Source organism: Bombus vancouverensis, chromosome 2 (genome assembly GCF_051014615.1).
Source record: "Bombus vancouverensis nearcticus chromosome 2, iyBomVanc1_principal, whole genome shotgun sequence".
In the NCBI taxonomy this organism is placed as follows: domain Eukaryota; kingdom Metazoa; phylum Arthropoda; class Insecta; order Hymenoptera; family Apidae; genus Bombus; species Bombus vancouverensis.
Genome location: NC_134912.1, coordinates 7,870,492 through 7,887,481, shown reverse-complemented (window position 1 = coordinate 7,887,481; position 16,990 = coordinate 7,870,492). Strand labels below are relative to the sequence as shown.

General features: G+C 33.3%; 1 protein-coding gene across 1 annotated transcript in view; it reads right to left on the bottom strand.

The window, feature by feature from the left end:
- Nucleotides 1-16,990, bottom strand: part of KCNQ (KCNQ potassium channel) — a 146,258-nt gene that overhangs the window by 22,925 nt on the left and 106,343 nt on the right. The window contains exons 8-12 of the mRNA XM_076625225.1: nt 16,828-16,968; nt 13,584-13,694; nt 12,773-12,979; nt 3,649-3,896; nt 1,146-1,238 (exon numbers count right to left, since the gene is read on the bottom strand). Of these exons, the coding sequence (XP_076481340.1) occupies nt 1,146-1,238; nt 3,649-3,896; nt 12,773-12,979; nt 13,584-13,694; nt 16,828-16,968 (800 nt within the window). The remainder of the gene's footprint in view (nt 1-1,145; nt 1,239-3,648; nt 3,897-12,772; nt 12,980-13,583; nt 13,695-16,827; nt 16,969-16,990) is intronic.

The following is a 16,990-nucleotide window of genomic DNA, read 5'->3' as shown; positions in this document are numbered from 1 at the left end:
TTCTGTTCGTCGCACGCTTTACCCACTTGCTTTGCAGCAGTTCTCGAGATCGATCGAATAGCAGAAAGACCATGAATCGCGGCACGTTTAACATTAACGAGATCCGAATCGTTGAATCGGATGCACACTGTACGGTGCCGTTTCGAGCTGTTTCCAGCATGTATTACAGAAACCATACGTGCTGGACGAAAATTCTCCGGTTAATATCGATTCCGCATGCAAAATGAAAGTAATTTGCATGAAGATGTAGGCTTCCTCTATTTTCGCCTATGCCTTGATTTTGCTTGCTGTTAACAGACTCGACGTGCAAACGAAAAATAGTCGAACGATACTATCGTTGCCAGTTTTTTCAAGGCAGTTCCATTTAGACACCGACAAAAATTTTACTGTTTTTTTTTTTTTTTTTTTTGTAATTGTGAATATTTTGGAGATTAATGAAATTTCTATTAGATAATTTTAGAGTGGGAAAAGTCTCTTGACTATTTCACTTCGACATGATGACACATGCTTTTTGTATTTAAGTATCTGAATCGTCTAATAATTAATTTTAATAACATTTGGATGAAAATTTGTTAAGAAATGTTTGTTTTATTCCACGCGTCTTCTAAACATGTATTATTAAAATCCAAATTTTGTTTCCTTTCTTTACATATGTGCTACATACTTTGTCGACTCTAAATTATATCGAATCGAGCGACAGTTAATGAAAAGACCTTTTTATTCATCCTACAAATTATTCATAGATTTCTGTAATACTAGGTACCATTTGATAAACTCTGAATTATGTCAACAATTATTCATTGTCTCTACGAAATACAGACATAAATTTGTTCAATATCAAATTACTGTTTCGCACATTAGCATATATGTACTTACAAATCTCTTTCATTTTTCAAAAAGTATTTCGTAGACGTTAAAATATAATCACAAATCAAAAGAGTTACCTATATCTCGATTTATTCAATCAACTCTTCAAATCCGATTTAACCAATCGACTCAATCAAAGGAAGGTAACTTACAAAAGACATTTCCATAGCACAAAATCACAACGTTGTGTAGTTTGCTTCCATCTCTCGGTTAAAATACTTTTCCTCGTATCTTCATACGAAAATCCAGTAAGATGACAGAAAGAAAATCGTACTTACGTGGTGACTCTCTGTGGTTCCTCGATATCAATGTCAATTTCATCGCTGGTAGCCTCCGTGACGGAGCTCGTCTGCGAAGTGAAGAGGCTTCCCCTGCCAACCGGAAATACGCTACTCACACTACCAAACTCAAGAACTAGTTCGTTCGACGTTCAAAACCGCTCCAGAGAAAGTGCCCTTCAGCCGGTTGACGTTTCCTGTCACGCCAACTTTCCCGAACCAGCCATTATTTCCCCGCGAAATTTCCAAAGATTTTCTCCGTTCCCGACCCTTACGCACACTTCACATGCTCCATTTTACCAGCGTTTGATGCTCGAGTAAATGAGATCTTTTCGCACCAGTTATCTATTGTCTAAAGTCGGCGGATCAATACAAGAAAAAAAAATGTACGTACAGCTACAAGACTATTGTTAGAGAAAGTAGCGAAGGGTTTATAAGAAGAATTTATTTAGAAGATTTTTGTTCGAATATATTTTAAATGCATGTATAAATTTTTAAATATTAAATCGTAGGAATTGTTATATCTGTCGGCTTCTAAGCTTCTCTCTGGAGCGAATTTCAAAATTAAGTAACTAGACTACTGCTTAGATTACTCTTTTCATTTTCACATCAACGTTTTATGTTTCGTTCCGCAAAAAGAAAACATTACGAGATTTCGTATGAACACAGTAAGGGGATAATATCATTATTCCTCGTTACAATGCAACAATACCATAGTTAGCAAAGAAAATCCACCATAATCTGAAACTCAATTAAATAAGAATAATGTCTCGAAGTAAAGTCGGTCGATTAATTTTACAAAGATAACCAGAATATTAAAATAAAGACGACTGTATAATCAGACGTTCTTGATGGTAGGAACAAATATTTTTATTAAAGTCGCATTTACATTAGGCAATTTTTGCCCGACTCGTTAAAATGATAGAGCTATAAAAGAAAAATTCATTATCTATAGCTTGTATCTTGTCGATTCACTGGTCATTTCAAAATTGGATATTCCAGAGGCTTATTTAAAAATTCAATAAGTTCGCGGGACCTCATTTCCAAGCGCAGACTATAGAACTCAATTTGCAAGTTTATTTGAGAACTGAATAATATTGAAAGTTATGGAACCGTGGCTCGAAGTTTTGAATGAAACGCCCGCATCGATGGTCTGTATCATAAAACGTTGAATGAAATGTGATTTTTGTTTAATTTCCTCGTATAATACCAAAGCTATTTGTGTCTAATCTGTAGATCGATTGGAGTCTGTGTACGATATTCCAAATTATTTAATCCGAAATTAAAAGTGGCCAGTAAAAGTATTTTACTATGAAAAAAAGAAAATAACTTCATTAAAAGATTTATTACTGAAACTGAAATTTGAATAACCGCGATAACCCGAAGATTATTTATCAGATATTGATTGGTGCAAACCTACAAATCCCTTTTATATTATGCCATTTTGTCATATTTTATTCTACTTAATATGTATTTATATATGCAATATATATAATTAATTAATAATAATATAATGCAAAAAATTTGTCTAAGTAATCTATTGTAAGTAAGTGTAAAAGTAAAGTATTGTTATCTAGGTAATAAAAATGTACTCAAAGTCGAATAATGTATAAAAATAAAGAAGTATAAAGAATAAAGAAAAAATAATTAATTAATATTGTCAGATCACTAAGCAACAATAAGCAATCTAAATTCGTAGTTTGAAAATTTCTTTAAATCTTCGTCGAATAAAGCATTTTAGTGAAACCTAAAATTGCTTATCAATGTAATAATATCATTAGATCGATATAAATTCTATTCTAATAGAAAGATACAAACTGAAAATTAAAGTTTCTATGTAAATGTATTGGATGGAACTTACATCTGTTTGTTCGAACGTTAATTCATATTATTGGAAAGTGAAATTGTTAATGAAGCAGTGAGTTAGTGAATTCCTATTTTCAGGGGTCAATTCATTATCCTGATTATTTTATTCGAATTATTCAAATATACACAGTTGCAGTGTAATGAATTTAAAGGAAGTGAAATTTCATCTTTAACTTTAACGAGTCAAATCGTATTTATTGATTTAAGATGAGGTTTCTCGTTGATTCTAAAATCAGTTGCAAAAATTGTGTACCTTTCACGTGTACAATCAACTGTCACTATAAAAGAAATCAATCAAAGATTGGCATTGATTTAATAAGATAAAAGATCTAAAATTATAACATATTGGGTTATCAATGTCATGATCGTAGATTTTCTAGCTTGTTATCAAGATTTACTGGTTTGGATTAACATTTATGAACAGATTTTTTTTACTTTAAAATAAACTTATCGTACATTATACAAATATCAATGGAAAAGAACTCCAAGCAAAATGGTTACCAAACCAACTACCAAAGTATACTATCGGTTACCGATAATCAACACGGCGCTTAATATGTTCATTTTCCGCTCCTACCAGCAACATTCGTCAGCTTTACTAAATTAACAAAAAAGAACAATCGATGCCTCGACTCACCGATTGTCGCGTCTAGCACGATTAGGTGTACCAGCCTTCGGTTCCTCCATGTAGAAGATTACGTCGCCCTCGTTCTCCATCCGTTGGTTGTCATTCTGACCCCCGGTATCGCCAGTAGCACCGCCACTGGACACACCACCGGATATCGTAACCGGCGGTAACTGTTGCTGTTGTTGAACGTCCATCCGGTTCCTCGATTTTCGCCTCTTCAGTACGCTCGCCTTTTTTGCCACCTGGATCATCAGAGACTGAACCCCCGGTGCCCTCCCATTACAACACACGTCGAACACAACATGCACTATCCCTACTAGCGAGCGCCACAGCTCGGCCCCGAACACGGATCCATCTGAAAAGCTCCCTAGTTCGCCAACGGCGGTATATCTGTGCACTGAAAATTTAAGCTCGTTCGGCTGCCGCGATATTATTCAGGATTTTCGTTAATAATGGACGGATAGTATCCATATAGATAGCATCCATAGGTATTGGCAGAAATCTGCACCTGGGTTTTCATCATACACTCGGAACAGATTCTTAATATATTCCGTGTTGCAGCAATTTTACCTAGTTTGTCATCAAACAGATGTTACGACTGAAGTGACTTTACGATTTTGCGTATCTTTATTGTCAGAATATTAAATGGCCTAAAGATTAACGAGGGAAAAGTTCGATATAGGTCATCTGTGAGCCATGTGCGGAATGTGTTACTATATTGGAGCTATTCCGGATGCATTGCTTCTTTCAGCTACGTGAGTTTGATGACTCCGAGAAAAGGGGAATTTCTTGTATTCACTTCGATTAATCTCTCTTAAGAGCAAACATTCTATAGGTATGATAATATAATGGCCAGATACACAAATGATTGGAATAAGATGCAGACTTTGTCAATAACTTTGAACGAGACACATTCACTATGGAGGATGTTTTTCAGTGAAACGAGATTGTGACGAATGACTCTGTAACGTGTTAACATAAAATGAAATAATAAATTAATTACTACGTGTATAGGGATCACAGAAAACGTGTGAATCTTCCTTATAGTTTGACCAAATGCATGATCCGCTTTGTATCTCATCAAGTAGTAGTGACAAAGGAAACGGAACATACGTACATTGATTCGAATGTGGCAGTTCTCTGGCAATTTTAGTTTTCATCAGATTAATCACACGGTACTATCCTGCTTCGAGATTCGTCTCTGATTATTAGCGCAAGTTTAATGACGCCATATTGATAGTGTACAGAACTCCTGATGAGATTGCTAAATGAGATGAGATTGAAAAAATGCGGAAATACTATTCTAAAGGGACCTGATCTCCATTTGAAATCCACGCAGTATCAGCTTGTTGCCAATCTTCTTTGTAAGTCGAATAAAATATTTCGTAAATCAGTCATGAAATCGTTTGTGTGGATAAAATGGTATTAGGAGGAAATAATGGAAAATTGTTGAAACTACATTCGTGAATTTGAATAAAAATGAAAAGATATTATATGTATATATAATAATAATGATAATATGAATACATATGTGTGTGCGTGCCATTTACGCATTAGATACCAGACATTTATCAATTTTATAGAATAAATTACGAAAAAATACTGCGGAGGCACAAATATCAGTCTCATTAAACTATTTCCTCGGATGAAGAAAGGCCAATTAAAAGTAATAAAACTTTAAAAATAAATCGGTAAACGATCTATCCAAAGAAAAAAAAACTAACCTAACAGCAATCTAATTGCATCTGCATTAAAATAAAAACAAGAAAGGAATAAGGTAAATAGGGTAACGTTTAGAAATTAATTAACAAGAGGCTGAGAGACTCGTTTGAAATTCTTTTTCGCAACATTCGTCGCATCATATGGAACGGTAATCGTTGTACGTTTCCACAAGGGGAGAAAAAGTTGGAAAACGAATTGTTTACCGTACCGGGAAGAAAAAACAAGACCCACGGACGATGAAACTGTTCCTCTCCTTTTCAGACTTATCGAATTTTTTCCGTACAGGAACGAAAGTAGGTCAGCATCGGTTTTCAAATCTGCTCTTGGAGCAGGCAATATAACTACGCATTAACGTCATTTTTCCTTAGGCTCTACGCGTTAAGTACTTATGGAGGGTTTTGGAAGAATATCACGGGATAAAAATTCATAAAACTTCCGTAATCGACATAACTTGTCTACTCGCGAAATCTTTACGAAGAAAGTTTTAGCATTCAAGATGAATCGATCGTGAGTTTACGTAGCTCTTGACGATAATTTGATTTTCGAATAGTTTCCATAATTTGGAAACTATTAACAAAGAGGTTCGATACCTCCTACTAGCCAAAAAGTTTAGTATCTTTTGGATGTATCGATTCGGATGGTTCTTAGTTTGATTGAACAATTTCAATCACTTTATACTTATTGATATTGTTAATCCCGATAAACGATATTTATTATGGAAGAACATAACAAAAATTTCTCACAAACTTATTCTAATCTAATTTAAAAGTAATCGAAACGTTGCACTCGACAGTTCAGTTCGCATAAACCGATGTGTTGTAACCTTTAAATCAAATCAACGAATCGAACACACGTGAAAATAAAGTGATAGAAAGACGAAAGAAAAGTGAGCAAGTGAGAGAAGTCCGAAGAAACCAGGAAAAGGAAATTCATTGGGAAAAGACGTCAGATGAAAAAGGTGAGAAAGTACCGTCATGTCTCAGTGCGTTTTAGTATTCAATCCTATTTGCCAGCGTGAAAGCTGTAAATGTTTAGCATGGACAATGAAACGTTCTATCAAGATTCAGGAAACAATCGCACGAGACAGAAAGGAAAACGACAACGGAAATATTCGAGCGACGACCGTGACAGCCGACGAGCGTAAATTCTCGTTCCCCGCGAACGCGTTCGTTTCTTTGCTTTGCAAGCTGACGCGAAAATAAAATGGCGAGACGTACACTGTGCACCGAATCGGTGAAACGACTCTGCTTCAAATGCCTCGAAACGATATTACGATTGTGCATCGCTTTACAAATACCACTACACGTTCAAGTTTCTTTTTTATATTTCCAACTACATATAAATTTCGATCAATAAATTAAAAATTAATGAGAAAAGAAATAGGGAAGTTCCTACTTACGTATATTTTCTATAGAATATAAACTTCTTTTAAAGGGAAGGATACGTAAATGAAATCTTTTTCTTGTATTTTTTATCTGTTCTGCATAGGAAATAATGATAACGTAATAAAAATAGTTGTTAATAGATATTAGTTTATAATATTAGTAATAATGTTATGTAATGTAATTAGATATTAGTGGTAGTGAGTAATAATAATATAATAAGAGGCCAAAAGTCACCTAGAAATGTGTTTAGGTATCCACTGCTCGCATGGCTCTTATATTCTGTAATTATAGGTTTTAATAAAGATATTAGCAAGTATACATATTTAGTAACGCAAGCAATTCAATTGCAGTGCGCTTGTAATATTTTATACATAGGTACTAATAATGTAATTAACTATTTACTATCCATCGCTATTAAATTATATTGTAACATGAATAAAATCAGAATATTTTAATTTTGTAATAGGTATTTTAATATCATGTAGAGTTATAGAAATATAAGTTATTGGAATATGAAAAATGTTCCTTTTTAAGATAATTATGTTTAAAGCAGAGTTGTTATCACCAGTGTTGTGTCGGTTCATATTGTGCGTACAGGATGTCAATAATATCAAGAATACTTGTTAAGATTAACATGTAGTGTAGCATTACCTGAAACTTACGAATTTTTCATCTGTAACTGTTAAACTCAAACTTTTTTTTATATTTCAATCCGTGTAATGATTATGCTACATCTAAAGGTGGTGATATTATATCGATTTCTAACATCGAAATATATTTTCCTTTTCAACATTTGAAATTCATTAAAACAATAACATTGCTACGTACGCAGGTTTCTCTTAAGGACATAGATTACAATGTTCTAGAATTGTTTACGTTTGTCAAAGCCCAACGTAACATACATCTAAAAGAACTATAAAATACTCAGGAAACTGAGAAAAGGAAGTGAAAATTGATCGAAACCAATGAAACGAAATAAATAATTCATATACAAGCTTATAAGTAGCTATCAAGCGATACTGCAACTTTAACTTCGTCGAACATGATCAAGTACTCTCCACTTAAGCATCGAAGCGATACAAATTGCCAATAGATTACTCACATGAAGCGCTTAAATACGAATGACAAAAATAATATAATTGTACGCGTTTAAAGAAATTTCTCTACCCACTTTTATTTCTAACAAATCACAATCAAAAAATGTCAAGACACGATATACAAACGATCAGACAACTTTTATGAAATATCCTCGACTTTCTCAACACCCTGTACGTGAAAGCGTCGCACATTTATTTTGCACAAAGACACCGCATACACTCAATTAGAATTCATGCACAATAATGTGTGACGCGGTAGAAATACATTGCATAGCGCAGATCATTATTATTTTTCACGATCCAAGTGGTAAAACGAAGCTTAATATAAGTGCAATATAGAATAAAAACACAACAATATAGATACATACATAGAAAAAAGAGCAATAAGTATTATACGTCGAATAAACGAGCCTTTACGCGAATTATCGCGAATATCTCGCCCCTCCCCGCGTTATACAGGGTGTATTATACTACGCATAGAATTGCCAATGATCGCGTCTTGCTTTCGTAAATACTGTTTTTAAACAAAATCACCAGCGTATCTATTCTATGAATATGTATTTTACAACAGTCACGTGTTTTAATCACTTGCAATCATTTTACAGCAACATATTTCATTAATAATGCAAATTGCTTCGAAGCTTAAATTGCTAAAAAGCGTATAGAGTAAATTTTGTCGATTTATTATATACTCGACGATCGAGTTATTTAACATAACAAAATCATATCTGGACAAATATGTCGCGAAAATTGAGAAAAAAAGTAGTCGATATCGATCTCAAATTCCGTGTTTGTTTGCTTGTGTGTGTGTTTGTGTGTGTGTGTGTGTGTGGTGTCATTGGAAGCTGAAAGTGATTATCGACTAAAATATATCACTTAAATTTTAATATTTGAAACATTCAACAGACTCGCGTGTGGCCAGTGATTCCGAAAACGCGATAGGTTCCCGTTACGTGACAAGGAAAAGTGAATAATAAATTGGTAAATAAATAAACATGCAAAAGAGTAAAAATTGAAATAAATCTAAATAGCCTTTACATACCATCTTCTTTACACAAATCAACTGAAATATATTAGGTACATTTTATATATATCGTATCAGAGAAAGGAGAGATGTTTTTTGTATGTATATGATATAAATTTTAATGGAATTAATAAAAACGCGACAGGTGAGCGTATGAGAGAAGAAAGGACGGAACAGAAAGAGCGAACATAATGGGATATATTGTAATACGCGCGAATTTTTGGCAGCAGATGCGATAGATATTGATGTTTCCGGCGTAGAATTTCTTTCTTTTTTCCATGAAATTCCTGTGTGCCGAATTTATTTGAAAATTTCGTATATTTCAAACTGTAGAGCTTTGCTTGAAATATTCACAAAATTAATTTATAATTCATAAACCTTTGTTTGGCACGATTCATTTATTTATTCATATAGAGTTTCTTTATGTTTATTAATATATTACATTTGAAAATAATGTTCTCCCCTTGTATACTCGTTATTCTCTGTAGAATTAATTTATCATTTTTTATATTTCTATTGTCTATGGACATTGTGTTCGATGGCAGCTGAGCAAGAAGAAACAAAAAGGAAAAATAATAATTTGCATCAGCCACAAAATATTAATAAATACAATTTTCCAAGCGAAATAATTAAATTACTGCCAAGGATATTACGTTTAAAAAAGTTACATTAAAAACAGCATGGTTAGGAACAAATTTTTTAAATATAATATATTTCTTGAACTGATACGTACCCGAATATGATACAAACTTAAATTAAGTCGTATCGGTTATTTGATACCAAAAAAAATTAAATTAAAAATTTTTTTCATTTTTAAGCAGTACCTAGATGCGAGAAGCGATTTGCATAACACTTGATTAATCAGAGTTTTGAAAGCAAGGTTTATGAAAAAATGTTAAATATTATCGAGAAATGAAAAGCCTTTATTCAGTTGATGACTCAAGTTCTCTTGAGCTTCCTTTTGATAAAATGTTGCATGATTCATTACAAAGAAAAAATACATAAACAAATACAATTAAGCATTCACTTAAAATTAAATTGCACATGATCGATGCCAAAAATAATAATCGCCCTTCTAATGTAATCGAACGAGAGATGTTTGTTTATGACATAATAGATAAAAATGTACATTAATCGTATTCTATTCAAAAATACAATAAAATTTTTATTAACTTTCCTTGTAATGCAAATTTGTACACTTGTATCTACTTAAATATAAAAATAATTTTTTTGACTCTTAAGAAACAACTTTCAAATTTGGAAAAAAAAGGAAACGCTAATCTTTCTCAGACAAATGAACATCAAACTATTTTCGATTATATTTAAATACCTGCGAATAAAATTCTTCCAATTTAATTGAGATTCTTTAACACATTCATATAACGTTTATCAGTGAATAAAATGAATTTCTGTTATTAATCCACGAAACTAAATATGTACATTAATCAATGAACCATTCAAAAAGTTCTTTGCAGGTAAAAGGGATCTTTTTCGCAATTTCTCTTTTGTTATAGGCAAAAGACCATCCCTAATTCGATTACACGGCAAATTACAGCACGTTTCGGAAATTCGTGAACAAACGAAACGGAAGTTAACGCTTCGTTAAGAGGCAAACGATCCCTACGAAAGAAATCGATGTAATTCGTTTTCTCAACGATGAAATAATGAACGCAACAGAGGAGGGTTCGGATAAACAATAGAGAAGCGAGATTTTTCTCGTGCCACGACAGAAAACTGAGAAAATATAATAATACAGAAGCTTTCAAGCGTAATTTGAAACTGCATCAACACACGAATAATCACGAGCAACACTCAGTTATTATTATATTTCGAATATATTGAACGGCACATTAAAAACACAGAGCAGAATTCGCATTCTCTGCTTGCATACATCCACTGCCAAATTATTTGCATGACCCTGTGGGATAATCGAAGTCCTGCGATCGATACTAATTTCACGGGACTTCGTGTATCTCCGTATTAATTAACGTTTCTTTTCGTTCTCTTTCTCTTTTTTTCTCTTCTATTTTTTATCTCTTCAGTTTTAATGGAAGTCGCAAATTTTCTCAATTTTAACGGTAATTAACGAATCAACATGCCAATAAGTACCTTCAATCCAAACAATTCATTATCGATACCAAACTCGAACGAGAACTCTGATATAAGCAGGTTGTTTTTGAAATGACGTCGGAAAATCACAGATATACATTTGAAAAATTAAGACTGCGGAAAATCATTACCTCACTTTACGCGCTTCGTTATTTACTTTTACTTATTAATTTTGAGATTGGAATTTTGGTACGTGTTAGTAAGATTCATCTTCACTGTTGCGTTACGCATAAATGAAATTATGCACGATAGAATTTTCCAAAATAGTTTATAGTGCATCGTTTATTAAGTTTTGAGGAATTCTGGAAGGATAACATTTGGAAAGATTTTTATGCCAAAAAACTAAATCTCGTCTTGTATTTCATAAAATAACAGCATAAGGTGTCGTATAGATTGTTATAAAAACATATTAGGAATTATAGGAAATTTGTTTTATACAAAAAATTATACAAATACTTTATACATAAATTACAAACTATATTTGGATTGCTTTGACGATAATACGTCTGTAAATTTTCTAATGTCATTTTAAAAACGTTTTATGTTGTATACCAACTCGAAAAATCTCGGTAATATTTAATTAATACAATCCCATATAAAATAGAATAAGAAAACAGTTTGAAATAGTTGAACTTACGTACATAAACAAATTACCAAGTAATATTGTTTCTTTAAGGAAAATATCATAGACTGATGACGTTACCTTGTAACGAAAATAAAAGCGAATAATCTCTTTCGTAACTGAATTCTCTGAAATTTGGTATAGTTTACCGAGATCAAACGAGGCAACGCCGTCTCACATACGGCAGGAAAATCAAACGAAATTTCAATTGTGAGAAAGGAACATTCAGAACATAAAGAAAGGAAACTAGCTCGACGTTTTTCCTATTGTTGCAACAGATAAGCGCATATGTTACTGTAAAATTATGAATTTCTGTAACTTTTCTCATTCTCAAAATAGTCGGACATCGTTGTGTCATATTTAATTTTCAATCATTGTAATCTTTACTCGAATCAGTGATGTAAAAAGTCAAATTAAATTACTTTCAAATTTTTATATCATTTTTATTTGATAATTATTCGTTTTAAAAATATCTTCGTTTGATTTACATGTGTGAGATTTGTGTGAACAAAATTTTCGAAAAAATGCACATTGAAATAGCTAGAACGATCTTTCATCTATAAACATATATCAGAAATAAATATGTACCAAATATACGACTATACTTGAAACAATGATATGTTATTCTGTACAATAATCTACAAACTTCCCAAAATATATACAGAATTTAAATGCCACACAAAGTTCAGATTCATATCGAAAATATGGAATTTAATTCTTAATTTCTCGACAAAGATTTCCTTCTACGCAAGCATTTCTCTACACAGACTTTTACATAAAATTCATCAATAAACAAATTTAATACGAAACTTCCACTAAACTGTCAAACTTTCACTACTGACTCTCGCTTACAACTTCTAACGCTGATAACATTCAACGACTTTCAAACATCGACACATTATAACTACACATCTACCATTTTACAGTAACATCCACCGTAATCTGTTCAACGAAAATAAACATCAACCAAGTCTCCAATCGTGATATTCTGAATCCGGTCCGTCATTGAAAACAAGAATGACTGAAATGATCCCGGCCTAAAGAACGGCAAAGAACGAATATCGCAATCGTCAACGTCCAATTAGACGATTCGTAAGCAACTAGAAACAGCAACAATCAACGGCTACAGTAGCTACTGCCACTGAACTCGGGCCAAAAAATCGCGAAATCTTACCTTTCCCAAAGGTGTGGACGGTTGTCCGGCTGGTGTTGGATCTTTGATGTAGATGTTCCACGTGGCCACGCTGTTGATGGCTTTGTCGGCAGCGTAGCACCTCCACAGACACTGTATTAACATCGCAGCGGCTGGTATCTGTCTGTTGAAGTGTTTTTGTCGTTGTTTTTGCTGGACTTTTAGTGCAAAACCAGAGCCCAATATTCCCTGAAACGCGTATTTACCAAATCGCTGAATTCCACGAAACAAGAAACAGAGGCAGTTGATGAAATTATATAAGTTTAAGCATCGATCGAGTGCTTTGGCAGTAAAATTTAAAAACTTTCAAAAAGTGGAGTTAGCCACTTTTGCCTGTGAACAGCTCGTTTGTGTTTTATCTCTTAACACGTTGACTGCGTGCGTGGCCCTCCATTGTGAGTGAAATTAGTCTTAAAACTATTTATATAAGTAACTTAATAATCTTAAACTTGTCAATCTGTTTTCGATGGCATTTGAAGATCATTAGCTACTGACGCCAACGTAGCGTCATCCGCTTTCGGAAGCACGTAAATCATGACGCCACAGTTGCGTCATCAGCAGTCCACGTGTTAATGCGAATGTCAACAATCCAACTATCGGTACAATTGTTATAACAGTTTGTTTTACTATCATTGGAAAATACGTATAATGCTTGTTTTCGAAAATAAGAAATTGTTCCTTCCAGAATATTCTTTTTAACGTTAGAAATATCGACGATTAAAATATAAAATTTATGCAAGAAATCAAAATGGAAAATATGTGGAAGAATGTATAACGCTAGAATTATACTTACGGCTGGAAGTGCGAAAAAGGATATGGCGAATACGCTGAAACACGAAGCGACTATTTTTCCCATCCACGTTTGTGGGACAGTATCACCGTAACCGATCGTGGTCACGGTAATCTGAAAAAGAAATAAAATTATTTCTCGTTAGAAGAGTTCAAGCATTCTGAAAATGAAGAAAGAGAATCTGTACTTTCGTTTAAAAAAAGTTACTTAAATAATTTTCATCGTAACTTCTAACATCATAAAAACGTGGTAACGATTGCTTCTGTCTTTATGATAGCCATTTTATCAACATCACACTTCCTCGCAAACAAATAAAAGAAATATATTTTCTCTTAACACTATATATTGTATAAAACTGTATAAAACAGTTGACTAAGGAAGAAGAAATAATGTCAAGAAAATTAACAAACCACTGTACAGCTTGCACGACTGAAGCAACAATTTCGCTAAATTTAAAAAGAGAACCAACAACTGGCATTCGAAGAAAATAACGTCAAAAGTAAAATTCGAAAATAAATGTATAATAAAGAAAAAAAAAAAAAGAAAGAGGAAGCGCACAAGAGATGAAACCGCAGGAAATACATGTACACCTGTAAAACCAATATACTCATTACGAATTTGAAATTCGCAGCAGGATAACCTCAAAGCACTGCCGATCAAATTGGGAGGAACATAGAAATTGTAATTTCCGATTTCACCGTAAATTTGATATTATGCGTTATTGCGCCACTGCCATTAGCCAACAGGTAATTTATTAAAGGCTGTTCCGGTTGAGCGCGGCGTGGTAATTAACACCAAATTGAAAAACAACCTAATTAAAATTTCAATTCCGCGCCGCGTCCCTTTCAGTCGCGGCGAAACGATTCCAGGAGAATTTCCCGTCTCCTGGAAAATCGGACAGCGGTTGAACAGCGGCAATCCGCGAGGCGACGTTAATCAAGCCCACATTTAAATTCTCGGCCTCGGTTTCATCGATCCTTGCTGCCCGTTCGACAACAGCTATAAATACAGACATATTTTCCGAATGATTAGCGGCAGTCGCTTAACAAACAGTCGTCCGTACGATCGAGTCAGTTCAATTGGTTTCGACGAAAATCTGGAGAAATCCGTGATTCCAATTAATTATTGGCGTTAATAGAAATCGAACGAGTGGAGCAAGAGCTGGAAGATTATTAAGTGGAGCTATGTGAATGAGCATGAATATATACATACATATGTAGTTTGATACTCTGATAGACGTTACGAAATTCAGACAATTCGTTGTCAATTTTGCAGTGACTTTTCACAGACGTTTTTCAGACTTTTTCTAGATATCTGGTTTCGTTACTTCGAATCTGCTTGATATTATACAACCTACATAGTTATTCGCAATGATCGTTATAAAAATCTCTGAGTTACAGAGTTTATCGAATAGCGTCGAGTTTATAAAAGTGATCGCAAACGATGATTTGCAGTGGTTTAAATTTTTCTTTAAGATTTATTTCAAGCCTTTTCCAATTTGATTTAATCTTAATTCGAGTTTTATCGTTTGTTTAGAAAATTTCTAATTTTGAGAAAAATATAGAAAGGTTGTCGTTAACATCTGCATCTCCTGTTCCTTGATGTTATCAGAACAAGTTTGATAATTGATTAAAAGTAAACATATAATTTTAAAGTAGAAGCATTCGTTTCATAAATTCCCAAAAGTACAACTGCTTTTAACTGTTTAATAATTAATAAGGGAATATGATAACAAGCTTTACACAGATCCTACTGCATCTGTTCCGCTGTTTATGAAATTTTCCAATCGTCTACATGTAGTCGCTTTGTTGCTGTACATGTGTATACCTGAAAAAAGGACAATACACGAAGTTTCATCGTAGGTAGAATTGTATTTTGTTACAAGTACTCGTCTGAAAAGCTATAAACCAACAACGAATTTGTATTTATTAATCGTTCCCAATAAAAGTAATAAGTTTTATCCCATGGTTTTCTTTGTTAAAATCACTCCGATGTTGTAAAGAAAAGAAATCGATAGAAATGCGTACTCGTGGATTAAAACGAAAGCTTCCGAATATTTGTATAGCCATTTGCAAAAATATTCCCGCCGAAACCAATTCGAAATTTTGAAATCAAAGATCTGACTGAAGGACACAGGTATTTCTAGATTTTAATCCAAATATTCCAAGACCGTTCGTGAAATAAAATTTCCCAAAATTCAGCTTTTATTTCTAAATTTCATTATCTTACAACATTTGCGACTTACTTAAATTAAACGAAACTATATATACATATATCTTAATCTCTAATTATATACATCTTAGCTCTATCATGCAAGATTCAGGCTTTCAACATACTCGTTATCAAATTAAAACGTCTAACGTTTTCAAATTCATGATAATTGGCAATTGGTTCGAGATAAAATTCGTTTTATTTAATACAACGTTTCTGACATTTATACGTATGTACATATATGTATGTGTCTCCTCATTTAACCGTATTATCCGGCCAATGGAACTCGATGTTACCTATCGATTACCCTCGATTACATTAACTTGCCAGATACTTCAAATAATTGTCGTCCAATTATTTTATCAACTAATATAACGGCGAAATTTATATTCAAACTCTTTCTGTGAATGCTTTATAGACATTCCCCAATAAAATGTAAATTTAAATACGTAATTGCGTCGGAAATGATTATTCCTGCGAATTTGAAGTAATTTCGGATCGCTATTGAACTATTATTATATAAAAGAAAGTAGAAATTATTAAACAAAAGAAAGTAGACGAGCAAGGAAGATGATAAAAAATGAAAAAGTACAAGAACATTTCTGGCGCGATGCGATCTTCGATTCTTTTTTCCAACAAAGTTCTTTTTCATCTCGCATTCGTTCTCGCATCTTCTATTGTTTTCTCATCCGCATAAAATTGCACGTATCCTATACCACACATACACATATCGTTCATCCTTATACATATTTGTACGTTGTGTCATTTCCTCGTGTATACTTACGTATATATATATATATATATGTAAATGTGACCTCAAAAAGACGATAAAAATTGGTAGACAACATTCATACATTTTGTACAATAGCGTAAGAAATATAAAACTTAAGGAAATATTTTTCAGACAGACTGTGCATAGGAGACGTCAAAATACATGTGTATGATATCGCTTAGAATGACAAAATAGTTTGTACCAGTGCTAATAAAGCTATGAAATTGTACAATAAGCAAGCATTTAAAAATAAAAATCACATACCACGCCCCACCATAACGCATCGGCGTAGCTGGAAAAATCTGTCTTGCCATCGGGTCCAACAACATCCTTTTCGGCAAGATACACGAAGTAGCTGCTGAAAATAAGACCTAGGAACCCGATGTACAATGTCGTGATCAGCTCCTGAAAAGTATGAAATCGTAAA